A 26410-nucleotide genomic window follows, 5' to 3' on the forward strand; every position below is an offset into this window, starting at 1 on the left:
TTTGACAGGCCGGCGCGGCGCCCCAGCTGTGCGCAGAGCCGGCAGCCGGCAGCTGGGGTGCAGCATCCTCGTTTAACTTACCCCAGCGATGGGGGCTTGTGGCTGGCCACTGCGCCGGGAGGAGTTAGGCTTGGGGGGAGTCTGCGGGAGGGGCTGGTTCCTTTTGCTGACGCCAACAGTCCTCGCGGAGCCGGCTCCAAATCCGGGTCCCCTCACGGAAAAGAAAGGGTTGTGGGTGGAGGGGGGACCCTTGAGATCCTGGATCGGAGGCTGGCCTCAGGGCGCCCCGCTGGCCCTTGCACAGCCAAGGGCCAGCCCGGCCCTTGGGGCCCCAACCCGGCTCGCCCAGTGACGCGTTGCTGGTCTCTCCGCAGGAGGCCGGCGGCTCCCCGAGCCCCAGGACACCAGCCCCAGCTCTGGAAGTCGCCGTGGATCTTGCGAAGCGTTTTCCGAGCTCGCCCTGCTGCGAATATCCCAGGATCATCGTTCGCTGCCCTTGAGCCAAGTGGGCGAAGCTCGCCCGGACAGGTGGCCGCTGTACCCGGAGCCGGCCCATGGGGGCTCAGTGCGCGGCACAAACGAGGCGGGGAGACTGAGCAGGTGGAAGAGGCGGCGCTACTCCCAGCCTCTGTGGGACATCCGGAGCTATGCCTTGTCCGGAGAGCCGGCGAGACCCGGGCAGACGGGCATTGCCCGCCCTCTCTCGCTAGCCGGGAGCAGGGAAGGAATCGCTCAGGGCCCGCCTGCCAGTGGATCTCCATCGGCGGAAGGCGGCTCCCTGCGACCGGGCAGCGCTCCAGTCCCATGGGCGTGCGGCTGGGTCCCCGGAGCGGAGCTTGGTTAGTCCTGCCCCGCGCCTCGCTGCTGTGAGCTGCCGGTGCGGAGAGCGGCGAGAGGCAGAGCGCGGCTGCGGCTCTGTGGCGCGTGGGACGTTAAGATGGTGAGCTCTCCCCGGCTGAGAGGGGCTCCGCGGAGGCAAGGCCGGGCTGGGGGAGAGCAGAATGGACAGCGCCGGGCGCCCAGGCAGCTTGTGAAGGATGAGCTCCGGGGGCTCGCAGAACACGCAGCCCAGTGAAGACCCCGCCGGCGGCAGCAGCAGCGAGAGGCAGCGGATCAGGTGCCGCATGAAAATGGTGATCGGGCAGCTGGAGGGGATCCTGCAGGAGCTCAAGGAGGTAGCCAAGGAGCTCCGGGAGGTGAGCGCCGCTGAGGAGGGGGCACCATGGGGAGTCCCAAAGCGGGCCAAAGTTCCAGGCTCTGCCATACCTAAAGAATTCCCCTCATGGAGCAGGCCTGGCTAGGAGAAGCAAACTGTTGTGGGTACAGCCTGTGTGTGTGTGTGAGTGTGTCCTCCATTGTGAGTACTGAGTGTGTGTGTGTATCTGTCTCCCCGGCTCCTGTTGTGGGTCCAGCCTCTGTGTGTGTGTGTCCGGTCCTCGATCTGTCCCTGTCCCCTATTGTGGGTACAGCTTCTGTGTGTGTGTAGGGGGCAAATTAGATTTCCCCTATTGCCCTAAACCCCAGACAGTCAAATCATGAGTGCATATCTTGACTGCTGTCTGATTTGCACTCTTTTTGTGGAGAAGTCCATGACACCCCCCCACCACACACATACACCATGTCAGCGGAAAATCCGGCCCCCATTTCTATGCCTTCCTCCATCTCCATGTTCAGGATAGCCCTTCACAGGAGAGAGGTGATGCTCCCCAAATCAGCGAATGCAACAGCTCAGTCCCAGCAGCGCCCTTAGCAGGGCCGCCTGTGCCTGTTTTATGTTTATGGTGGATGATTTCCAAGAAGCAAGAAGGGCTCCCAATTGCCGTTGACTCCATTGACTTCAATGCCATGGGCTGCCCAGCTCCACACAGGATCGAGCCCAGTGTAGAGCTCGGGGCATCTGACCCCTGGAGGATTGGGTCCAATAGGCCCCCGTGTGGATCAGGTCCTAATATACCAAGCTGTGCCTGTGAATCACAGAAGTAACCTAGACATTCCACCTGTGTGAACAGTGTAGTAGAGCTAGTGTTGTTTGGGTTTCCCATTGGATGTTATGACTTGCTGTGCTTTGGACTGTTATGTGCTGCAGTCAGGTCGTTTTTTTGCGTTTAATTTCCTTGCCTTCTTTAAAGAAAAGGGGGTGGAGAGAGGAGACATCCCCTGTCCTTAAATGATACCAGATAAGCGTTGCTTCCTTAAGGCTGATCTGGTGAATCCGAATGAATATTTAGCTACAGTTCACTGCATGCTGCCCTGGGTGACGAGAGTAGCAGCCTGTCAGTTTGGCATTGTGAAGACTGGATCTTTCAAGCAGAAAGAGAGAAACTTAATGATGGGGGGGGGGGGGGGGGTTAATTGGGAGCTGGCATAAAATTGTAGATTGCAGCAAATCTCACAGAAAAAACCCTGAAATCAAAGGATCCAGGAGGCCTCCACCTAACCCTCAGGCCAACAATTCTCCTGTCCCCCATACGAGTGAATTTTGCCATGGATGCAAGTTATTTCCAACCTCCTTTGGCCGGTTTGTTCAGGTGGCAGGCCTGCGTCTGTCAGGCTGGGCAGGAGGAAGTGCTGTGATGTCACAAACTGGGTGGTGCATCAACAGGGTCTGCTAAAATCTCAAGGCCAGATTTTCAGCTGGTGTAAATCAATGTAGCTCCATTGATTTCCACAGCCCTTTGCTGGTTTACATCAGCTGAGGATCTGGCCCTAAGATGGTGAATTAAATGGGTTTTTGTCCCACTCCCCCAGCCAGGAAGCATCAGTAGCTGAAGGGGATGGCTCAGCTTTTCCAAAGGGCGTGGCACCAGCTATGGGCAGAAATTTGAAACATTTCCCTGTGTGAAAATAGAAGCTCCTGCTGGGAATCATTTGAGCATGATTAGCTTTCGCTATAACGTGTTCATGAGAAAACATACTGGGCCACATTCAGCTCTGGCTGAGCTCCAAGGGTATCTTTCTTTGCTCTTGCCTCCCCTCCCCCGCTCCTCCCAAGGCTGGATTGTGCCTGGGCCTGCATGGTGGACAGCATTGCAAGGAATTCCCCTCCTCAACCTTGCACCCCGTGCAGGGGAAATGGATAGAATGGCTGGGGAGCAGAGCTGAGGCTCCGGGACCTGATCCAAACCATTGGAGTCAACGGGAGTCTTTCCATTGACTCTAGTAAGCTTTGGATCAGACCCCATCTTAGCACTGCTGGCAACACTAGTGACGTGGCAAAGGCAGGGCCATGGATGCAAAAGGGAGTGCACGTGGCACCCAGTCCAAGTGGGGAGGAGCTGACTGAGCCAGCCAGCTTGCCAGATCCCCACTTGGCACTGGAAGTCGTATACCTCTCCATGCCTCTTGGCCAGAGCTCACAGCCACAATCCAGCCTGGTGCCTTGCCCAAAATAACCCATCTTGGAAAATAATAGCAGAGCTTTAAAAAACCAGCCAAGGGTCAAAGACAGGGTGGGGAGATGCAAGCAGCAATTGCATAGGAATCTATGGGGTAAATCCTGCTGCACTTATCCCTTGGCTCACTGGAATTCCATTGGGGCGAAGAATCTGTGGGCATGAAGGCTTTGCAGAGGACAGAGGGGCAGGTTGCTTATTGTGGCTTGTTGCTTTACACCTCTCTCCTGACTCGGCCCAACCTGTGCTGTGGGAGGTGCAGGCAGCAGGAGAAACTCTGCGTGTCTGAGCAATGATCAAAGCCCTCTTGAATGACTGCTTTCAGCACCAGAGAGTCTGTGAAATACACACATTCCCCTCTTTGCCCTATGGGACACTTTGGAGCCTAGAAGGCATCATGCACCATCAGGACCATCCTGATGGTATGTGCCTATGGGGTCACATTTGGTTTGTTGGGGGGGCTTTAGGCAAACTTGTAGCCCTGTTGCGGAGATGCAGGTGGCCAGAATCATGGGCTGCTTGATGGAAGGAAAAGGCCAACCAGCTAGCCACGTGTTATGTGACTAACAGCTAATCCTTCTCCTCTTTGGAGAGTGATCAATACCTGCCAGAGGGGAAGATTAGAAATGGTAACACTAGACTAGGGAGCAGAGCTAGGGCTTGGCGGGAAGAAGAGAGAGAAAGCAGAAGTATTGGTAGCTGCTGTCCTCTGGCTGGAAACACAATAGTAGCTCTAGAAAAGACGTGTCTTTCAGCTCCCCAGAAAGGAGGCTGGGCCATGTGGTTAAGGCATAGGAAGGTATTCTTGACCTTCAGCAAGTCACTTGGCCTTTCTGTGCCCCAGTTTCCTCCCCTGTAAAACAGGGAGAGTGATATTTATCTGCCTCACCGGGCTAAATCCTATCATGTCCGTAATGTGCTTTGAGAGCCTCAGAGGGAAGGGCAAAGCATTGTTCTTGTAACAAATCCTGAAAATTGGCCTAGGAGAGTGATTCAGACAGAAAACTCTTGTAACAGAGACTGAGCTGGGAAAGGGCCTAAAACAGGGCACCCTTGCGCTGGAAGTGATGTCAAGCGAAGAGTGCCCAATGAGTTTCCATATGGGCATGTGGCTCATGCCCACTGGAGATGACCAGACACTCTTGCTTAGTTGGAGTCCTTCATCTGGAGGCTGGATTCTTGGAGCCTGTGCATTTTTTGACTCTGCAGCTGAGACTCCCATGGAATCCTGTCTGAGCTGATAGAGTGGGATGAGGTCAGGTCGGTGCTGGAATGAAGACCTCCAGGGAAAAGCCTAGAGGTGAGTTGGATGATTCAGTGCCTGAGTTGCCCTAGTTTTGCCAGGTCATGATTCTGAGGAATGCACATGTGAGCTAAGTGGCAGAAGCCGACCCGTAGTACATGGCTCTCTTCCTTCTAAGTCAGGACTGAACCAATGTGGGTGCAGTGTTTAATGAGTGAGATGTTACATGGAAATCCAGAGCACCTGTATACTTTCAAGGCCTGTTGGAACTTTTCACAACAGCAAAGGGCCTTATCTCCAACCTCCTGGCCAAATGCCACTATGGCTAATTATACCCAACTGCTGCCATTTCAATCAGATGCATTTTTCTTCTTTGCTTCCTGGCCAAAACTATAACTCGTTGCTCCAAGCTGTCACAAGTAACGCAGCTGCCCAGCCTCAGCCCGGAAGAGAGAGAATGTCAGGGGCTGCTGAAGTCTTTGCTGTATGTATCAATCTGTAACATGTTTTGAGATCCTTCAGACTGGAAGGCAGTGAGATCTGTGGGGAAAAGTGCTCGATAAGAGCCAGTTGTCATTATTTATTAGCACGCGAAGTTTCAAAGAAGCTTCCTGTTCCAAGCTGAACTCCCCAAGAGCTGGGATAAGTCTTCCTCATCCACACCTAGCACCCCAGTTTTGCCAGCAGATTGGTCGTTGCCTTCCCCATGTGAATCTCCGCCTGGGAAAGTGCTTTATGTTTAAAATAGGGGACATGGTCAGTATCCATTAAGCAAAGCTTAATGGCACTGGCTCTTACCTGAGATCTACAGCTTGACCTACTTCTGAACGGCTATACTCTGACAGGGGCTATCCTTGGGACTGGAAGCAGTGTTTTGAAAGGGCAGTTTGAAAAAGAACATTTCTTCCTGACCATGGAAACAGAGTGTCGTGCCAAGACATACCTATGATTGCTGAATCTGAAAGGAATACAAGGGAGAATTTTTCTTCCATTTGTTTTCTTTATGTACTTGAACCCACTTGGTGTAGAATCCGTTTCACTGATTCCATGGTATAGTCCATCAGTCGGCATCTCCCTTGCAGAAAAGACCCTTCTAAACATCTGCAAGGGAGCTGAAAAACCCTTATAAAAATCTTGTAAAGGATTTAAAAAAATAATCAGAACTTGAAGCTGGTTTTTCATCTACACTGAGATCTCTGTACACCACCCCAGCAGTTTAAAGGAGGCTCACAATGAGAGTGGATGTAATTTATGCTCACTTTAAGACCCCTTTCACAGATATTTAAGGCTAAGTGGGACCATTCTGATCATCTAGTCTGACTTCCTGCATAATGTGGCCAGAGCAGTGTAAAGAGAACTAAATGTAAAGGACAATCTCAGCCATGCTGTTTAAAGGGTGAACTCGCAGAATCAAACTTGGGGTGGGGGAGTTCAAGTGGAATCACCGATTTAAAAAAAAAAAATCAGGTGGACGATGTCCCGTTGGAGAAGAACATTTGGTCACCCGCTCACGGAGTCTGCTCACCAGCTCACCCCTGCCGTGTCATAGGCAACAGTATTTGAACTGGGCAAAATCTTTCTTGAGACTCTGCATTGAAATTTTTAACTTTTTCCCTGTCTTTGTGACCCTTTTGTGGTGTTAGAGTAGCAGCCGTGTTAGTCTGTATCCACAAAAAGAACAGGAGGACTTGTGGCACCTTAGAGACTAGCAGCTGTGTTAGTCTGTATCCACAAAAAGAACAGGAGGACTTGTGGCACCTTAGAGACTAACACCTTTATTTGAGCATAAGCTTTCATGAGCTACGGCTCACTTCATCAGATGCTCACGAAAGCTTATGCTCAAATAAATGTGTTAGTCTCTAAGGTACCACAACACATTTATTTGAGCATAAGCTTTCGTAAGCATCTGATGAAGTGAGCTGTAGCTCACAAAAGCTTATGCTCAAATAAATTTGTTAGTCTCTAAGGTGCCACAAGTGCTCCTTTTCTTTTTGTGGTGTTGTTGCCCCAAAATTGCAGCCAGTTGCTGTATTATTATTTATATTACACTATCACCTACAGGCCTCAAGTAAGACTAGAAATTGTGTTAGGTGGCATTGGGGAAGATATTGTACAGACACCTAGTGAAAGACAGCCCCCTGTCAAAGACTTTACAATTTAAACAGAGACAAAAGGTAAGATGGGAAACTGAGGCACGAAGAGAGGAAGTGACTTGAGCAAACTCACACAGCAGGTCAGTGGCAGAGCTAGGAATAAACCCAATGTCTCTTGATTCCCAGTCCAGTGCCCTGACTACTAGACCACAGTGCCTCCTAGTGGTTGGGAGGTTTTGAGGGAACAGCTAATATTCAAGAAATAGTGCAAAATATTTCTGTAAAATGAATTTCACTTTTGTAATGAAACCACAAACGTGAGTTTAGAATAAAGTTTGTGAAATCAGAGCTCCCTAGCATACCATGTGACTTTTGTGGCCAATCAAAACAGCTAGAATTTTGACTACACACTAGTCACAGCAAACTGCTCATGTGTGAGGTACTAACTAACTATTATTTGCAGAAAGCATTCTGAGTAAAGAGTAAATCTCAGAAAACTCCACTAAAGCCCCTTTACACCTCTCTGGTAATGGTTCCACAGGCCCAGGCAGGGATGGGTAAGGGAGCAAGGTTGGGGGTGGGAGGGAAGGAATGTGCCCGGGCAGGGATGGGAGCTGATGGGAGCACTCTGTTCTCCAGTTATTCACTGCTTTCCAGCACCTACAGGAGCCATGGCAAGCACAGCATAAGTAAGAGCAGCCCCGTGGCTGCTCTAACTGATGTCAGGCATTGTGCTGGACCCCAAACAGCCTCAGCATATGGGGAGTGCAAAGGTGGCTTGAAGCAATCTTTGCCCCCACTTCCTGTGCCCCTGTTCCAAGTGCAGGAATGGAGTGGATAAGAATCAGGGATAGAAGTAGGTGTCCTGCTGGCAGAGTCAATCAACATTAACTCCCACTGTAGCAAGTCATGGTGGACAGCTGGGGCCAGATTCATGCCTGGTGTGACTTAGCTGAGAATGAATTTGGCCCTTTGTTTAGTGCAATGGGCATTTAACTGACTATCCACACTGGTGCAACAGCTGGGCCTGATCCAAAACCTTCTGATGTCAGTAGGAGGCTTTCCAGTGACATTTGGATCAGAGCCACATGGAAGAAAGCTAGGATGTGTGCGGGGAATGGTGTGTTGGGGGGCTTATACACTACCTATGGAACATCACCTCTCCTTTTCATGGCATAGACACAACCCCAAACATCCTTGTAACTAACTCCAAGTACAACCTTGAAGCCTTCAAATATCCTATCCTGCAGGATGGAGGGATGTCTTGTGCAGGAATTCAGTGCTATTCAATGCAATTCATCCCACAGGATGAGAAATATAGAGCAGGAAAAGTCACAGTTTAAAGGGACACCATCCACTTGAAGTGCAGTCTATTTCTTAAAAAAAAAAAAAAAAAAAATCTGTTTAACTGCTTCCAAGCCCTAAATCTGCCTGGTAGTCCCCTGCCCGTTCTCCTGCTTTTATAGTCACAGTTTTCTAGTTTAAAAATATTTGTTTCTCCCTTGTTGCTGCCTGAAAGACCCATGCGGACAAGTGAGGAAACTGACTAATCGATTGCACAGAAGAAGCAGGGAAATTGACTGGACAAAAAGTACAGTCAAATATAGGAAGCAAATAAACTGGGGTGGGGGTGGGAGGGAGGAGAGTGTTTTTTCCTCCATCTCTGTTACAGGAATTATAGCTGTAGCAAGTGCAATAATTTCAGACAAGGGTAATTTTTAAGGCCCTGATGTCCCTTTAAGGTTCCAGGGCTGAAAATTACGTCAGTCTCTTCCCTCAGGGTGAAAGACAAATGAAATCCTCAGCTGGTGTATTTTTGGGGTAAGTCCATTGACTTCAGTGGAGCTACATCGATTCACACATGCTGGGGATCTGGCCCACAGAGTCTAGCTAAGTTGTGAACTGAGCTGTGTGAAACCTCTGCACCATCGTTTCCTTTGCCAGTATTTGCACTCAAGGCCAGATCTTCCCCTATCTGCCCTCCGGCCCCGCAAAAATTATCCAGAGAAAATATGTTCTCTCTGCCAGCAATTACATCGTCATGTAGCACAAACAGTGCAGTTGCACACACTTTCTTACCTGGCACAGCAGATGCCATGAAAAATCACAGCTGGATCTTGTGGTAGGAGAGAAATGTCCCCATGTCTCATTGCAAAGAAAGCTGTGAAATCACTGAGGGGAGGTTAGTGAGGGAAAAAAGCAGTGGGTAAACTAACCATTTTGGCGTTCCAGGCTGAGCAGTAGCCTGGCAGATGTTGTGGGTGAGCCGAGATGCCCGTATTATGATTGGGATTTAGGCTAGGATGACATTGGGCGAAAGCCAGAAGTGTCATTAGACTGTTTTTGGGCACTCACTTTCACATAGAAGTGACCATGCTGTGTTTTAATCCTTATTTAATGATTTGGCTAGATTTGTAAATAAAAGAAAAAGGAGTAAACTCCAGATTCCCCAGATGAGCAGTGGTAAACTCTGTTCAACCATGTGTGACGGGCTGTCCACCTCACATGAGCCCTGAGTGGGTTACTGGGGGCCGGGGGGCCAATTAACCTTAGACACTGCACCTGGAGGGGAAGCAGGGCCTAAAGGCAGAGGAAGCCCAGCTGGGATAGGCATGTAAAGCCAGGAAGGCAGAGCAGGAGGAGGCTGCAAAGAGGAGGCCTGTGGTCACTCCCTGGAGGGAAAGGTGCATTGGTCAGAGGCAAGGAGAGGATCCAGGGGGCGAGTGAGCCCTAAGGTCCTGCCTTGTCTAGGGAGCCTTACAAGAGGCCTATAGGGGTGAAGTGGGAGTGGGGGAAGTTCTGATGGCAAACTGAGAGATAGGGGAGGAGATAGAGGCTGAGTAGAAAGGAGCCCAGGGAATCAGCAACCGGGACTTGAGAGTGAGCAGAGCTGGATTGCCAGTCAGAGGGTCCCTGGGCTGGAGCTCACAGTAGTGGGTGGGCCTGGGTTCCCCTGCCAGCCACTGGGACATGGCCCAGGATCTGGAGCTGGAACAGAAAGCTGCCTGAGGTGGCATGTGGACAGCCTGTCCAGTGGGACTCTGTCACCCCAGGATGGGGGACTGTGTAGTGACCTAGCTGGAGAGTCGAGTTGTAAAGGAGGCGGGGCGGGGAGGGGAGGAGGGCACGTCACAGGGTGAATAACCATTGGCGAGCAGTGCCAGATGGGGAGAGAGCTAATTTCCTGACCTAACCACAAGGATGCACACCTGTGGTGAGTGGGGCCCTTTACACCATGTTTACCTTGGTCCACGGCTATGTGTGAAATAACAATGGATCCATCTGTGGAAACTGACTTTTGGAAAAGGAAAACAAAGGCTTGAAAATAGAAGTGATTCCCTGTCCCACCCACTGCCCCACCCCATTAAATAGACATTGTTTCCTCACCCCTAGAAATGGGACCCTGGCATCAGGGGATCCGGGTTCCACTGTCAGATTTGACTCAGGGTGCCCTTGGCCTGGAATAATTCGTAAGTACTGTGAGGCTCCATTAGTGAACGGTGAGCAAAGCAGGCAGAGATCTGACCCTGCAAGGTGCTGAAGAAGGGTGAAATGTCGTTCATCTTACCAGCGTTAAGATTTTGTTGGGTGGGGAAGGCAAAGTTCTCACACCATATGGTGTTGTTTCTGTCCCGGGGGGCATGTTACAAATGCCAGAAGAATGAGCAGCAACTGGTCAGCAGCATGTAATGTCAGCATGAGACAATAAATGCCCTAGCTAGAGATGAGCCCAACCTACAAAATTCAGGCTAAGAGGAGCTCTGATACAGCGGCTTTGTGAGACCCATTATAGTTGCAGGGACTTCTAACAGGCTAGCAGGTGCTAGGGCTCATATGGAGATGGAAAATCCCCGGAGTTATAGTCAGTGATGATACAAATGTTCCGGCAGGGATATTAGACCTCACGCGTCCAGGTTTAAACCAACCCTTAGCTACTGGAAAGCGGGGTGAGACCTTCAGTGGAGCAGATTATCCACATCTGTGTAATGTGGGGTTCTTATGCCTTCCTCTGAAGCAGTTGATGCTGTCCCCTGTCAAAGACAGGCTGCTGACCTAGATGGACTTCGGGTCTGATCCAGTTTGTCCATTCCTATGTTCAGGTGCTTGTACCTTCTCAGAAGGTTCACTGTAATAGCTGCTGACCCCTGCTGGGAAATGGGTCCATGAATAATACTGAAGTCTTGTAAACCTCACTTCCTGCAGGTAAGGAAAATCTTCAGGGGCCAGGCTGGTGTAATGGGGCTCCCCAGGAAGTGGGCTGGCCCATGGTATATTTACCATGGACCTGTGGTGCCATTACTAGATATCACCTCCCTGGAAGTCCTTGCCAAATCAGCCCTTGGTTGCCCTAAAAGAACCACACAGGATTCACAAATGCACAAGCTGCTAATCTGCCAACACAGGGCTCTCGGCAGGACAGAGGCACTAATGTGGAACTGTTTTACAACATGCCCAACTGAATGGCAATGTATAGCATTGATACAACAATGCATAAAACCCTATCCAAATGCATGAGCTGGCAGCACAGCATCCAGGCACGAAGACTCACCAAGCAGCCAGCTGGAGCTAGGAACAGACCAGAGCCCTGCTGTGCCCTGAGGTGGAGAAGCTGTGAAATGGCTTGTAGAAAACGTGCTGGCCCAGGAATCTAGGACTTGAAGGTAACATCATGCAACTAAGCCACTACTGAGAGAGTCCACCAGAGGGCACTAGCAGAGGGGGTGAAATTCCATGGCTTCAGTTCTGTTTGTCCTGAAACTGAAATTCAAAGTGGAACTTGGGGACAGCAGCCCCAGAGGGACAAAACACAAGTTAAAGAATCGCACGAGCCTCTGTGTAACAAAACTGAAGAGAGGGGCCTGAGTCTGCACCTTGTCGTCAATATCCAAACCATCCAGTAAGGAGGGGCTGGAATCTGGGATCAGATGCAAATATACGCAGCTGACTCTTTTTAAAAATGATCAGCTAATCCAAAACCCCAGAACCTGCTTGATCTGGGGGTGTTTGAAATCCAGGTCCAAAGTGTGTGTGTGTGTGTGTGTGTGAGAGAGAGAGAGAGAGAGAATGCTCCCATACGGAAAACTTTACATTAGTGGTGTGACTGTGACGTCACTGGGACTGTCACCTGATGTGCTAAAATTACCTGTGAGCCCGTTTTCCCTGACAGCTTGGGACCCCAGAACCCTGTCTTGTTGAGCCAGACACGCTAGCCTGGTGCAACACAGACCCAGGGTCTGGGCCACGCCCCCAAAGCTGTAGACTTTAACTAAAAACAGCTCAGCAGGTTACCTGTCTCCAGCACCCAGACACCCAGCTCCCAATGGGATCCAAACCCCAAATAAATCCGTTTTCCTCTGTATAAAGCTTATACAGGGTAAATTTGTAAATTGTTCACCTTCTATATCACTGATAGAGAGATATGCACAGCTGTTTGCTCCCCCAGGTATTAATCACTTACTCTCGGTTTATTAATAAACAAAAGTGATTTTATTAAGTATAAAAAATAGGATTTAAGTGGTTTTAAGTAATAACAGAACAAAGTAAGTCACAAAAGCAAAATAAAATAAACTCGCAAGTCTAAGCCTAATACATTAAGAAACTGATTACAGGTGATATCTCACCCTCAAAGATGTTCCAATAAGCTTCTTTCACAGACTAGACTCCTTCCTAGTCTGGGCCCAATCCTTTCCCCTGGTACAGTCTTTGTTAATTCCAGCAGACATCTCCGGTGGTAAGCAGGGTTTTTTTCATGACTGGCTGCCTCTTTTGTCCTGCTCCACCCCCTTTTATAGCTTTGGCACAAGGCAGGAATCTTTTGTCTGTGCTTGTCCCTACCTCTGCCTCATCAGTGGAAAAGTACAAGGATTAAGATGGATTCCAGTATCCAGCGGGGAGGGGTAGCTCAGTGATTTGAGCATTGGCCTGTTAAACCCAGGGTTGTGAGTTCAATCCTTGAGGGAGGCCATTTAGGGATCTGGGGCAAAAATTGGAGATTGGTCCTGCTTTGAGCAGGGGCTTGGACTAGATGACCTCCTGAGGTCCCTTCCAACCCTGATATTCTATGATTCTATGGTCATGTCACATTTCACTTTAAGACTCCCTCGTCTCCATTCTTCCTGGGTCAGCCCACACATACACAGGAAGTAAATAAACCATTTACAACCAATTGTCCTAGTCAATGGGAGCCATCAAGATTCTAAACCACCATTAATGGCCCACACTTTGCATAATTACAATAGGACCTCAGAATTATACTTCATATTTCTAGCTTCAGATACAAAAATGATACATGCATACAAATAGGAGGAATATATTCCTTTGTTATGATACCTTACAAGAGTCCTTTTGAACAGTTACTCATAGGCATATTTCCATAAAATATATGGAGTGCAACGTCACACCTTCCTCCTGAACTTACTGCCATACTCCTGGACACTGTCCATGGCAGAGGCAGTATATGTAAAATCCCTGTATGTCTCTGGTCACATGCCCTCCCAGTACCTTTAAACCCTATGATGTCATTCATAGGTGTTCGAGCAAAGTTCTGGGTTCCTGGTCTCTGGGTGCCTGAAAACATGCCGGGGTGTAGTATTACTAACAGAATGCAGACAGCAATATCTGCTAAAATGTAGGTGTCTTGGCATTTAGCCACCAGTGCCATGAGGTGGAGTGCCTCAGTTTCCCCTTCCATATAGCAGTGTAGGTCTGTTATGCTCTTGCTGTTGTGCTGAGCTCTAAGCCTGTTTACAGGTATTAGCTGAGAAGCATCATGTTTGTGGTACTGTCTTGTTTCCATCCCTAGCCTGTACAAAAGTTTTTTCCAAAAATCAGGTATGTTACACATTTTCACAGGGTTTGTCCATAGCATCAGCTCCATTGTCTTGACCCCTAGATGAAGTAGCAAAAGACACAAGATTAACAGCCAATTTATGACAGACAGACTTTGTTCACATAGTTTGACTTGTTCAGTGTCTATTGCATTTCACAAACTCTTAGTGTACCATGGTAGGTGTTGAGATACAGATTCTCCTGTTTCTTTGGAGAAGGTTCTCAATTCAGGTATGTGTTTGGGGTTTTGGCAAGGAAAGGGTACACTGCAACCATGCCTCCCCTCTGCCCCTCCCTCTGGAATCTCTGTGTGTTGGGCCCCACTGTTAGAGGGCTTATTCCTTCACCCTCTCACTTCCCTGGTCCTTCTCGCATGAACAGAGAGCAACAATACCCGAAGTCCGAAGGGGCAAACAATTCAATATTTATTGGGGTGAACTTCCAGCAAGCTTAAATCCAAGTTCCTTTTTCCTTATTTTCGAATCCCAACTTACTTCCTGTTTGCCCCTAATTTATATAGTAATATTCTCAGCTATACCTTAACCAATCATTTTACTGAAATTTACCTAACCAATCCTAACATATTGTAACATAATTCTTTAACCAATTATATCCCACTACCCTAATTAATTTACGTCTAGCAAAATTAATTATACAGCAGACAGAAACAATTAGAGAACCAGACAGATGAACAATAGAAAAGTGGGGGCCATAAAGATAAAACATACAGAAATGACGGTTTCACAACCACAGCTATTGAGAAGTGGTTTCTTGCCAGACAGGAGGCTATCAAACTAAGTTTTCTTTAACCATCTTTATCTGGAGGTGATAGGCACTATCAGGACAGGATTGTATTCCTAACAGCCCAATAGCACCTTATTTCAATGTGAACTAGTTTGGAATGTGAGGAGGTGACCGGTCGTTTCCCAGCTTATGGCTGCCTCTGCTACTTAGCCAAAGGCCTTAGCTTAAGAACAGGGCCTCAGACTGTCACAGTGAGAGAAGGCCCTTACACAGGCAGACAGTGATTTTGATTCTTTCTTTATGTCTCTATAACTAGCTAAATGATAAACATATACCTAAATTCTTAAAGTATAGGCCTTTACAGGCAGGCCTGCATATCTATATCCTAACATTCCACCCCCTTTTTTTTCTTTTGGGATCCTCCTGCCCAGGTATCCCTGGAAAAGCATAGGACATATGGTGACACACTTCCTGATAAGGCCAGGCATCAAGGTGGAAGATGTCGATGCTCCATCTGTCCCACTGCCCCTTGTGTAGTACCGTGCCCTGCACCTTCTCTCCAGGGGTGAAAATAAGTCTAGGGACTTACCGGTACGGGGCTGGGCTGGGCTGGGGCCGGCTCTGGCACCCGGAAGGGGCGGGGCCTCGGGCGGAAGAGCCAGCCCCAGCCCACCCTGTACCGGCAAGTGCCTCCTTCCCCTTCCCTGGGGTAACAGCGGCAGCCAGGGGCTCTGGCAGAGGTTTAAAGGGCCTGGGGAGGTAGCGGTGGCTGAGCCCTGGGCCCTTTAAATCGTCCCCGGAGCCCCGCTGCCTCTTTCCCAGGGCTCTGGCAGCAGGGCTCCGGGAACGGGACTCCGGTCTCCACTACCTCCCCGTGCCCTTTAAATCATCCCTGGAGCCTGCCGGAGCCCTGGGGAAGCGGCGGTGGGACTTCAGGGACGATTTAAAGGGCCCAGGGCTCAGCCACTGCTCCCGCTCTGGGCCCTTTAAATCGCCGTCCCAGCCCCGCCACTGCTACCCCAGGGCTCCGGCAGCGGGGCTCTGGCAGCAATTTAAAGGGCTGGGGGCTCCAGCCACTGCTGGGACCCTCAGGCCCTTTAAATTGCACCTGGGGAAGCCGATCCACCCTGGTACGGCGCACCGGCTCTTGCCGGTACGCCGTACCGGGGCGTACCGGCTTACTTTCACCTCTGCTTCCCTCATATGGGCATACCACACCTATTCCAGTTACTGTTCCAGACTTCCCATTATAGTGGGCCCGAGAAGGTTGGGTCTGGGTTGTCTAGTACACAGAGGGGGAGGTCTTACTACGTTACTTATAGGTTATAATTAGTGGATGTTCTCTAGCGGGTTGTGACCCCCTTGATTGTTTCCATATGCAACATAACACAAATAGAGTTAACAATACACCAGCTGCTATGATAGTCCACAGCAACACCGAGAGTCCTGACCACTGCAACATCCTGGCCACCACCAAAAACACTGCTTCTCCTCCTTTGATAGGGTTAAAATTTTGTCATAACCATCCTGTAGTGGATATTGTAAGTGTGTCCAACTGTTGGTGCTTGCAGCAAGTTGCTCTTGTAATCTTTGTGTACTCTTGTCCATATTGTGTGTCCATTGAATATCCACAGTGAAATCTCGTATTGTCCAAACCAATTCAACTACTTGGTACAGCATGGGGTAGTAGGTGCTGGTTCAATTGTTTACAACGATTAAGTCCACTGATCCATAGGTGCACTATTGTCCAGGTGGCAGTGTATAGAAGTTCATAATTTGGTCATATACTGGAAGGATTTTGCCTCCTAATGTTATATTGCAGGATTGCATACATTCCCAACAGAATACACCGTTCCCCATATACGTTACCCCTACATACCCCCCTTTGCAATAGGCCATTGATCCTGCTCCTCCATAGTCATAGGAGAAGGGCACATCCATATTCCTCCTCTGGATATACAACTGCTTAATGTGATGACAGTCCAATTTCCATCGCCCCCACCTATTTCCTAGTGGCTCCCAGTGCGTTCCCCCTTCCCTAGTTACTCCCATAGGGTTCAAGGGGACCACCTTATTTGCATTTCCTTCCCATGATATCATAGTAACAATAACACAAGAACTGTCCCCACAGGTCGGGTATGTTATTTTCCAGATAGATGGCTATGTTTTTGCAATTGTGGATAAATATGGGCTAGCGTCCCGATTTAATACTGAAGGCCATTGTTATGACCAAGCATCTCTCATAATATCCATTAACATTATTAACTGAGCATTTTGAATACCTTGACACACTTCTCCCCATGTTAATCTTCTGAAGCCATCCCCCACCCATGTCACCAGGTCCCCTGCCCAATGAGTTAACTGCAAGTTTACCTCTACTGCTGTCCTCCACCCTGTGGTAACTGCCAATAGTTGCTGTGCCATTAATTCATTAATTTGTTGTTGAAATTTCACATTTTGGCTTACTAATTGTTTGGTTACCCACTCGTCCCCCAGATTCCACGTATCCAGCATAGTGTTCCCCGCTGCCCACAATCCCCTTTTCTGACAACGATTCCAGGTGTGTCCCCTCACCCACCAATTGAATTGTTGTTTCAATTCTTTTATGTACATACTACAATTAGGATGAATTTGGTCCACCCACCATTTCTTGGGGCGTACCACCCATGTAATAGAGTGAAAGGACATGTTAAAAGGTGCTGGCTGCACCTGCTCCCACAATGGCTCCAATACATGTGCTCATCGGGGAATATTCTTGGCTCCAGGCTGTGACCACTTTAAATTTGGATTCTTCCAACTTGGCATCCAGATCACCTGTAGGGTTACAGCTTGAGAAGCTTCCCAAATGCAAAATTTTTCCTTCTCCTGCCTTGAAGAGACAATGTTAAATTCTATAATCATAGCAGGAACAACATCTTTCAATGAAGCGCTTTGGGTTGTAAGATCCCCTTGGTCACCCCACTCTCTGTTCCCAAAAGGACAGCTGGGTGGACTCTCCCCGCCAGGAGATCTCTCCGCCAGTCTTCCCTTAAAACCTGATCCACAGGTGAGGGGGTCTGGCATTTCAGATGCAGACCCTTTACCCTCCTCCTGGGGAAAAGCCTTCCTACAAAAGGTGGGTAGACTTTCCTGTCCCCCCTCACCTTCCATCTGGACTTCCCTCTTTGGGCTCCCGGCTAAGGCAGACACCCCTCTGTCCCCTAAAAAGGAATGTGACCCTGATCCAATTGTGGGCTCACAGCTACCAGCTGTGACAGGCCCTTCACTGGTCAGCAAAATCCACCCCCCTTCACTCAAGTTGGGTTTGCTTCCAGCTACAGAGTCCTTGGGGTCTGTTCCCACTACAGCAGTCACCAGGACCCCAACTTCCATCTCCGGGATGCATGTCCTGGTGCACCCTAGGGCAGAGCCTGTCCCCTGCTGACCTGCAACTTCCTGGCAGTCAGCAGCTGGGAAGGCCTCCCTGTTACAAGGTGGAACATCCCCCTCCCCAAGGGAGATGATCACAGGACAGGAGCTGGCTCTGTCCACCTCCTCCCGCAGGGACCTGCCTTGAGCCCGGAGCTACAGTAACTGGTCTCGACCATCCCTGCCCCCACAGCCCATTTTCCACTGCTACAGAGGAATTAAAGAGACACTCTGCTATTTCCCCAGCAGCACATGTGATTTCACCCTCCCCTCTGGGGCTTTCAGCACAAGATTCCTTCTTGCTGCTAACAAACCCTGGGACAGATTCTTCCACATCAAAAAAATCATTCCCCAGTAGAAACAGTGCAAAACTGTGTGCCACTGCTGCAACAGTTAGTTCAGCCTGAAAATCACCAGTGTACCTTAGCTAAAGATGCAAGGACTTTGTAACCTCCCACCAATTCTAATTCCTGCATTTTTCCTGGTAACAAATCCTTCTCATGGATCAGGTCCCTCCTGACCACAGAAATCTCTGCACCAGTATCCCTCCAACCTTGGAGCACTTTGCCATTAAGTTTACAGCATGCATATGCTCACTGCTTGATTGTGTAAAAGCAACCTTTACAAATCCTGTGTGGTAATAGGCAGTAGCCTGGGATACTCCTGTGCTGTGAGAATCAGCAGTTCCACGTGTTATCTGCTGCCCGTTCCCACTCATCCCAGGACATTTATTCCTCAGATGCTCAGTGGAATTACAATGATAGAACCTTCTGGGCTCCTCTGCTTGTACAGGAGATTTTGGATGAGTAACAGGGGAATGGGGAGGTGGACACCCAGGCTCCTTTTTCCCAGGGGTAAAACGGTGATCCTGCTTTCCACCAACCCTGCACTCCGCTGCCAGTGGTTTATGTTTAATTGCAGCTTGTGATTGCTCATAATAGTCTGCAAACCCAGCTAATTGTCCCATTGCATCTGCCTTTTTGTCCTACAAATACTGTTTTACATCGTCACTGCAGATATTCAGGAACTGCTCCTGAACAACCAAATCACACATTTCTTCAAAGTCTGTAATGCCTTTTCCCCTCATGCACTTGTCTAACAAATCCCTCATTTCATTTACATAAACCACATTACTTAATCCAGTTCCCCTCTTAAGGATCCTGAATTTAACCCTGTAGGTTTCAGGTGTAATCTGAAACTGTTTCAAAACCAGTTCCTTAAATATACCATAGTTGGAAGCATCAGCAATAGGCATCTTATTGAATATGTCCAGCGCTATCCTGGTCAATTTTGCAACCAAAGTAGTCATCTTTTGATCCTCAGGAATCTCATGGAGAGTGCACAGTCTTTCAAAGGTGAGGAAATATTCGGCAGTATCACTGGATTCATCATATGGTGGACATAACTGTTCCCATTTGTGGATTTTGGGGGAAGGGGAGCCAGCTGCTGAAGGGTTCTGTCTCTTCCATTCCATTACAACCAGTTCATGCTTCTGGGTGTCAATTTTTCCTTGTCTCTGGGCTTCAAGTTCTTTGCCTTTTAACTCCATGGCTCTTTCGTGAGCAGCTTTCTCCCTGGCAATTTTCAATTTCCATTTCTCTTAATTCCATCTGCCTTTGTGTTCAATTTGTGCTTGTCTCTGGGCCTCAATTTCTTTGTCTTTTAAGTCCAGGGGTTGCTGGTGAGCAGCCTTTTCTTTGTCAGCCTCCAGCTGCCTGAGTTCCAGGGCAGCTTTTTGTGCTTCAATTTGGGCCTGTTTCTGGGCCTCAAGTTCTTTGTCTTTTAACTCCATGGCTCTTTCATGAGCAGCTTTCTCCTTGGTAATTTGGGCATCAATTTCCATTTGTCTTAATTCCATCTGCCTTTTGTGTTCATTTTCCTTCTCAGCGATCCGCAACCTGTGCAGTTCTAGCTTCTTCTGAGCTTTACTCTCACTCATTTTGCTTACTTTTCTTTCCCTATTTCTCTTACCCGAAATAAGCAATCATAAAATAACAAACCAGTAACCACTTTGTCTGTTCTCCAGCCACCACACTCAAAACTCACTTAAAATCATTACCATTGTCTCAAAGCAATCAGCTGTGCACATACCCTGTTTGACTACACCACTGTGATGGGTTCATTCACAGAGATGCCCTTGGGACTGTCACCTGATGTGCTGAAATTACCTCTGAGCCTGTTTTCCCTGCCAGCTTGGGACTCAGAACCCTGCCTTGTTGAGCCAGACATGCTAGCCTGCTGCAACACAGACCCAGGGTCTGGGCCATGCTCCCAAAGCTGCAGACTTTAACTAAAAACAGCTCAGCAGGTTACCGGTCTCCAGCACCCAGACTCCCAGCTCCCAGTGGGATCCAAACCCCAAATAAATCTGTTTTACTCTATATAAAGCTTATACAGGGTACATTTGTAAATTGTTCATCCTCTATATCACTGATAGAGAGATATGCACAGCTGTTTGCTGCCCCTGGCATTAATCGCTTACTCTGGGTTTATTAATAAACAAAAGTGATTTTATTAAGTATAAAAAGTAGGATTTAAGTGGTTTCAAGTAATAACAGCCAGAACAAAGCCCTGGTCTGAGGGGGGTATCGATCTAAGTTACGCAACTTCAGCTACGTGAATAATGTAGCTGAAGTCAATGTACTTAGATAGACTTACCGTGGTGTCTTCACCTTGGTGAGTCGACTGCTGTCGCTCCCCCATTGACTCTGCCTGCACCTCTTGTGGTGCTGGAGTACAGGAGTTGATGGGAGAGCGGTCGGGGGTCGATTTATCGCATCTAGACGAGACACAATAAATTGATCCCCGTTGGATCAATCACTGCCCGCCGATCCAGCGGGTAGTGAAGACATACCCAAAGTAAGTCACAAAAGCAAAATAAAACAAACTCGCAAGTCTAAATCTAATACATTAAGAAACTGATTACAGGTGATATCTCACCCTCAAAGATGTTCCAATAAACTTCTTTCACAGACTAGATTCCTTCCTAGTCTGGGCCCAATCCTTTCCCCAGTACAGTTTTTGTTAGTTCCAGCAGACATCTCAGGTGGTAAGCAGGATATTTTTCATGACTGGCTGCCTCTTTTGTCTTGCTCCACCCCCTTTTATAGCTTTGACACAAGGCGGGAATCTTTTATCTGTGCTTGTCCCTACCCCTGCCTTATCAATGGAAAAGTACAAGGATTAAGATGGCTTCCAATATCATGTGACATGGTCACATGTCACTGTAAGACCCCCTAGTCTCCATTCTTTCAGGGTCAGCGCATACGTACACAGGAAGGCGTGCAGGTAAATAAACCATTTACAACCAATTGTCCTAGTAATTGGAGCCATCAAGATTCTAAACCACCATTAATGACCCACACTTTGCATAATTACAATAGGACCTCAGAGTTATACTTCATATTTCTAGCTTCAGGTACAAGAATGATACATGCATACAAATAGAAGGAATATATTCAGTAGGTTATAACCTTTGTTATGATACCTTACAAGAGACCTTTTGCATAAAGCATATTCCAGTTACATCATATTCACACTCATAGGCATATTTCCATAAAACATGGAGTGCAATGTCACAAGCAGTAATGTCCCATCAATGCAACTGATAAAAAGCAAGAAAATAAGTGGCTATCATGAAGCAGCACATCTCCACTCCACTCATCAGTTCCCTTCCTCATCCTCAGCTTCCTCCCTTCCATCGCTCTCAATCACACCTCCACCCTCATCCTGAGAAAGGAACCAGCACCCTGGCACTCTCACCATGCTGACTATGTCAGTTTTTTTCCCATGACGAACATAGAGCAGGTGGGCTTCGTAACTTGCAGGCTGTGTAGTTCTGTACCTATTGGTGTTTGAAGTAGCGATGAGATGCTTTGCCTGGGACATTAGAGAGAATTAATGTGACAGGGAGAGCAGCTTTGTTCTAACTCCCTTATGTTTCATGTCCAAAGGGAGTGCTGTGTTTGGTCAGAGTTACGGCAGCACATGGGTTGTGTGTGTTACACAGGCTGCAACACCAGTAGTTAACACTTCCCAGTTTTCCACTGCTGCTCTCGCTATTGGTTAACTCAAGTGGCAAAGATCTGTGTGAGTCTAAAATTTCCAGCCCTGCTGATGATCCATGTAGGTGTCAACATGGTTCCCCAGGATGGAATTTCAGCGGAGAAGGGGAAGGTTTGTTTGGTGTGTTTCCATGTTTGTTTTTCCAATTTGGTTCTTTTAAAACCCTAGGAAATTACACACAAAAACTGTTACAAGAACACTTTGCAATGTCACAGGTGTCCCTAACTGTGTTCCTCATTTTCTGTGTGTCCAGCTTGATACACTGGGCTCTGATTTTTAGGAGCTCTGAATACTCCCAGAAGTGTCTGTAGTCAGTGGGAGCTGAGCTTTGAACATAGAAGGTACTACATCATGCCAAGCACTCTGAAATTCAGACCCTATGTGTGTCAAATTAGTGCAAACTTTTGCTGTTAATGTCTCTGTGCCCCAGTTCCCCATGTGTGAAACGGGAAAACATCACCCCTCACCACACGGGGGCATTGGGAAAATACATTCATTAAGGTTTTGTGACACATTCAGGTACTCCATATGGAAATTAATAATCCTGTCTCAGAGGAAGGTTTGACTAGTGGATAGTAAATAAGGCCTGGACCACACACTGAACAATGAGGAGAAAACAAAATATTGAACAGCAGCTCATTCAGTGAGCGGTGTCCATTCTGTACTGCAAATGAGGCAGGAGTCCTGGGGAAATAAAATTCAGAAACCATGTAATTAAAGATTTCAGAGTAGCAGCCGTGTTAGTCTGTATACACAAAAAGAAAAGGAGTACTAGTGGCACCTTAGAGACTAACCAATTTATCTGAGCATAAGCTTTCGTGAGCTACAGCTCACTTCATCGGATGCATTCTCCTGAGTGCATTCTGCACCAAAAAATTAAAAATTATGTGCACAATATTTTAAAATTCTGTAAGTTTTTATTTGTCAATAAATAAATGCAGAGGCTCCAGAATGGCAGTGGGGAGCACAGGCTATTTGCTGCATGAAGAAGGGAGATCACCCTGCAGCCCCCACACCCCTGGGACATGGACTCAGTGGTAAGGCTGCACCCAACCGTGACATAGCACAAGGCCTGGGCCTGCCCCAGAAACACCCTGGAGCCCTGCACCTCTGTGTCAGGCACACCGGGTGCAGGGCAGGCATGCTGAACCAGACAGGATCCAAGTGTGGCTTGGTGTGGAGGGATCTAGGTGTGGAGTGACAGGATTCTGTGTGGGACAATCTGTGTGCAGGCATCTCAGTGGGGTGGGGGGTCTAAGTGTGGGGGGATCCAGGTGCAGGGACAATGGGACTCTGCAGGGACTTCCCGGTGAAGGTAGTTGGAGCTCAGTGGAGCAGTCTGGGTGTGGGGGAGTGCGGCTTGGTGGGATGGGGGTCTGGTTGCAGCTAGTTGGGGGTCAGTGGCATGGGGGCTGGATGTGGGGGCTCAGGGTAGTGCAGGGGGTGGGGCATCAGGGTGGGGGTTTGAGTGCAGGGAGCTAAGTGGGGGGTGGTCTGGGTGCAGGGGTGGGGACCCAGAGGCTGGGGGTCTGGGTGCAGGGGGTCTCCAGATACAGGGGTTGAGGTTCAGTGGGGTGGGCTTTGGGTATGGAGGGCTAGGGGGGCTCTGGATGTACCAGGTAAGGCTTGGCAGGGGTGTCTGGGTATGGTAGGTCCGGATGCATGGGGGTTGGGTGGATGGGGGAGCAGCTCCTGATACAGTGACCCCTCCCCCCCACAACTGAAGAGCGATGGGGGCAGGAAGCAGGGGAGAATGCTGAGCTTCCTGCAGCTGGGGGAGGTTTCTGGGGGCCGGTATGACACAGCCCCAGCCACTCCTTGCAGGGGAAGAGGAAGTCCCGTCCTCTCCTGCCTCCAGCCCAGCCAGGACTAGCAGCTGATCCTGGCTCAGGGTAGGAGCCACTGGTTGGGGTGTCCCCAGCCCTGCTGTGATTTACCTCTTCGCTGGCTGCTCCAGGTACCTGAAAGAATGTACCTGCACTGCTAGGGAGTGGTACATGACTGCTCTTGCATTTTCCCTTTGCTTCCCTGTCAGAAAGTCATTTTTCTGTGGGGAAGCAAAGAAATCTGTGGGGGACATGAATTCTGTGCACACGCAGTGATGCAAAATTCCCCCAGGAGTAAAGACTGTATCATATGAACACACTCCAGGGGACTGATCTGAGGTTGCAGAGGCAGTCTTCATGCTGGCATTTCCTAATTTTTGAGTGCTTGACTTTGCAAACAGAACATTCTTTTAACGTAGCTTGGTGTGTGTGTATATGTCATGGACATATGACCAGGGAAGAGTATAAAAATATTGCTCGGGCATGTAGGAAAGATATCAGGAGGGCCAAATCGCACCTGGAGCTGCAGCTAGCAAGAGATGTCAAGAGTAACAAGAAGGGTTTCTTCAGGTATGTTGGCAACAAGAAGAAAGCCAAGGAAAGTGTGGGCCCCTTACTGAATGAGGGAGGCAACCTAGTGACAGAGGATGTGGAAAAAGCTAATGTACTCAATGCTTTTTTTGCCTCTGTTTTCACTAACAAGGTCAGCTCCCAGACTGCTGTGCTGGGCATCACAAAATGGGGAAGAGATGGCCAGCCCTCTGTAGAGATAGAGGTGGTTAGGGACTATTTAGAAAAGCTGGACGTGCACAAGTCCATGGGGCCGGACGAATTGCATCCGAGAGTGCTGAAGGAATTGGCGGCTGTGATTGCAGAGCCCTTGGCCATTATCTTTGAAAACTCGTGGCGAACGGGGGAAGTCCCGGATGACTGGAAAAAGGCTAATGTAGTGCCCATCTTTAAAAAAGGGAAGAAGGAGGATCCTGGGAACTACAGGCCAGTCAGCCTCACCTCAGTCCCTGGAAAAATCATGGAGCAGGTCCTCAAAGAATCAATCCTGAAGCACTTAGAGGAGAGGAAAGTGATCAGGAACAGTCAGCATGGATTCACCAAGGGAAGGTCATGCCTGACTAATCTAATCGCCTTTTATGATGAGATTACTGGTTCTGTGGATGAAGGGAAAGCAGTGGATGTATTGTTTCTTGACTTTAGCAAAGCTTTTGACACGGTCTCCCACAGCATTCTTGTCAGCAAGTTAAGGAAGTATGGGCTGGATGAATGCACTATAAGGTGGGTAGAAAGCTGGCTAGATTGTCGGGCTCAACGGGTAGTGATCAATGGCTCCATGTCTAGTTGGCAGCCGGTGTCAAGTGGAGTGCCCCAGGGGTCGGTCCTGGGGCCGGTTTTGTTCAATATCTTCATAAATGATCTGGAGGATGGTGTGGATTGCACTCTCAGCAAATTTGCGGATGATACTAAACTGGGAGGAGTGGTAGATACGCTGGAGGGGAGGGATAGGATACAGAAGGACCTAGACAAATTGGAGGATTGGGCCAAAAGAAATCTAATGAGGTTCAATAAGGATAAGTGCAGGGTCCTGCACTTAGGATGGAAGAATCCAATGCACCGCTACAGACTAGGGACCGAATGGCTAGGCAGCAGTTCTGCGGAAAAGGACCTAGGGGTGACAGTGGACGAGAAGCTGGATATGAGTCAGCAGTGTGCCCTTGTTGCCAAGAAGGCCAATGGCATTTTGGGATGTATAAGTAGGGGCATAGCGAGCAGATCGAGGGACGTGATCGTTCCCCTCTATTCGACACTGGTGAGGCCTCATCTGGAGTACTGTGTCCAGTTTTGGGCCCCACACTACAAGAAGGATGTGGATAAATTGGAAAGAGTCCAGCGAAGGGCAACAAAAATGATTAGGGGTCTAGAGCACATGACTTATGAGGAGAGGCTGAGGGAGCTGGGATTGTTTAGTCTGCAGAAGAGAAGAATGAGGGGGGATTTGATAGCTGCTTTCAACTACCTGAAAGGGGGTTCCAAAGAGGATGGCTCTAGACTGTTCTCAATGGTAGCAGATGACAGAACGAGGAGTAATGGTCTCAAGTTGCAATGGGGGAGGTTTAGATTGGATATTAGGAAAAACTTTTTCACTAAGAGGGTGGTGAAACACTGGAATGCGTTACCTAGGGAGGTGGTAGAATCTCCTTCCTTAGAGGTTTTTAAGGTCAGGCTTGACAAAGCCCTGGCTGGGATGATTTAACTGGGACTTGGTCCTGCTTTGAGCAGGGGGTTGGACTAGATGACCTTCTGGGGTCCCTTCCAACCCTGATATTCTATGATTCTATGATTCTATGATTCTATTTACATATTATCTCAGACTTGGGGGCATAACTTTTGGCATCCACTTCCACAAGTAGGGACCTAAATAGACTGATTTTCATGGGTACTGCTAACTTCAATAAAACTGCACCTTGTTGCACCATCATTTACCTCAGAACAATGAAGGGCTGAATTGATCCAAGCTGACTTTAAACTGACCTGACCTCAGGAGCCTCTTCATTCCATTGGTTAATGTCAGTGGGAACTGTGCATGCAACTGACATGGCAGGGGCGATCCTTAGCTCCCCGACTTCAGTTAGAGCTATGTTGCTTTCTGCCAGCTGAAGATTCCAGCTAGCTGTGGTCTAGACTATTAAGCTGGGCATCCAGCAGGAAAGCTAGAGATGGGTCCAAGCTGCAGAGCTGAGACTCCGATCCAGACCCGAGTCTAATGTTCTAGTTCAGAACTATCCTCAAGAGCCAGCT

The 26410-nt window shown here is 48.6% G+C and overlaps 1 protein-coding gene and 1 long non-coding RNA gene across 2 annotated transcripts in view; one reads left to right on the top strand and one right to left on the bottom strand.

Moving 5' to 3' along the window:
• The window catches only part of INSYN1 (inhibitory synaptic factor 1), an 89928-nt gene that overhangs the window by 873 nt on the left and 62645 nt on the right, over positions 1 to 26410 (top strand). Inside the window, exon 2 of the mRNA XM_037911543.2 lies at positions 375 to 1196. Coding sequence (XP_037767471.1) covers positions 1038 to 1196 — 159 coding nt within the window. The 5' untranslated portion in view covers positions 375 to 1037. The remainder of the gene's footprint in view (positions 1 to 374; positions 1197 to 26410) is intronic.
• Positions 6238 to 12583, bottom strand: LOC122462052. Its single transcript, XR_006284386.1, has 3 exons — positions 12350 to 12583; positions 11029 to 11038; positions 6238 to 6249 (listed from the first exon to the last, which is right to left on the bottom strand). It is a non-coding gene; the product is annotated as an uncharacterized LOC122462052 (long non-coding RNA).

This window comes from Chelonia mydas, chromosome 10, assembly GCF_015237465.2.
Source record: "Chelonia mydas isolate rCheMyd1 chromosome 10, rCheMyd1.pri.v2, whole genome shotgun sequence".
NCBI classification, from domain to species: domain Eukaryota; kingdom Metazoa; phylum Chordata; order Testudines; family Cheloniidae; genus Chelonia; species Chelonia mydas.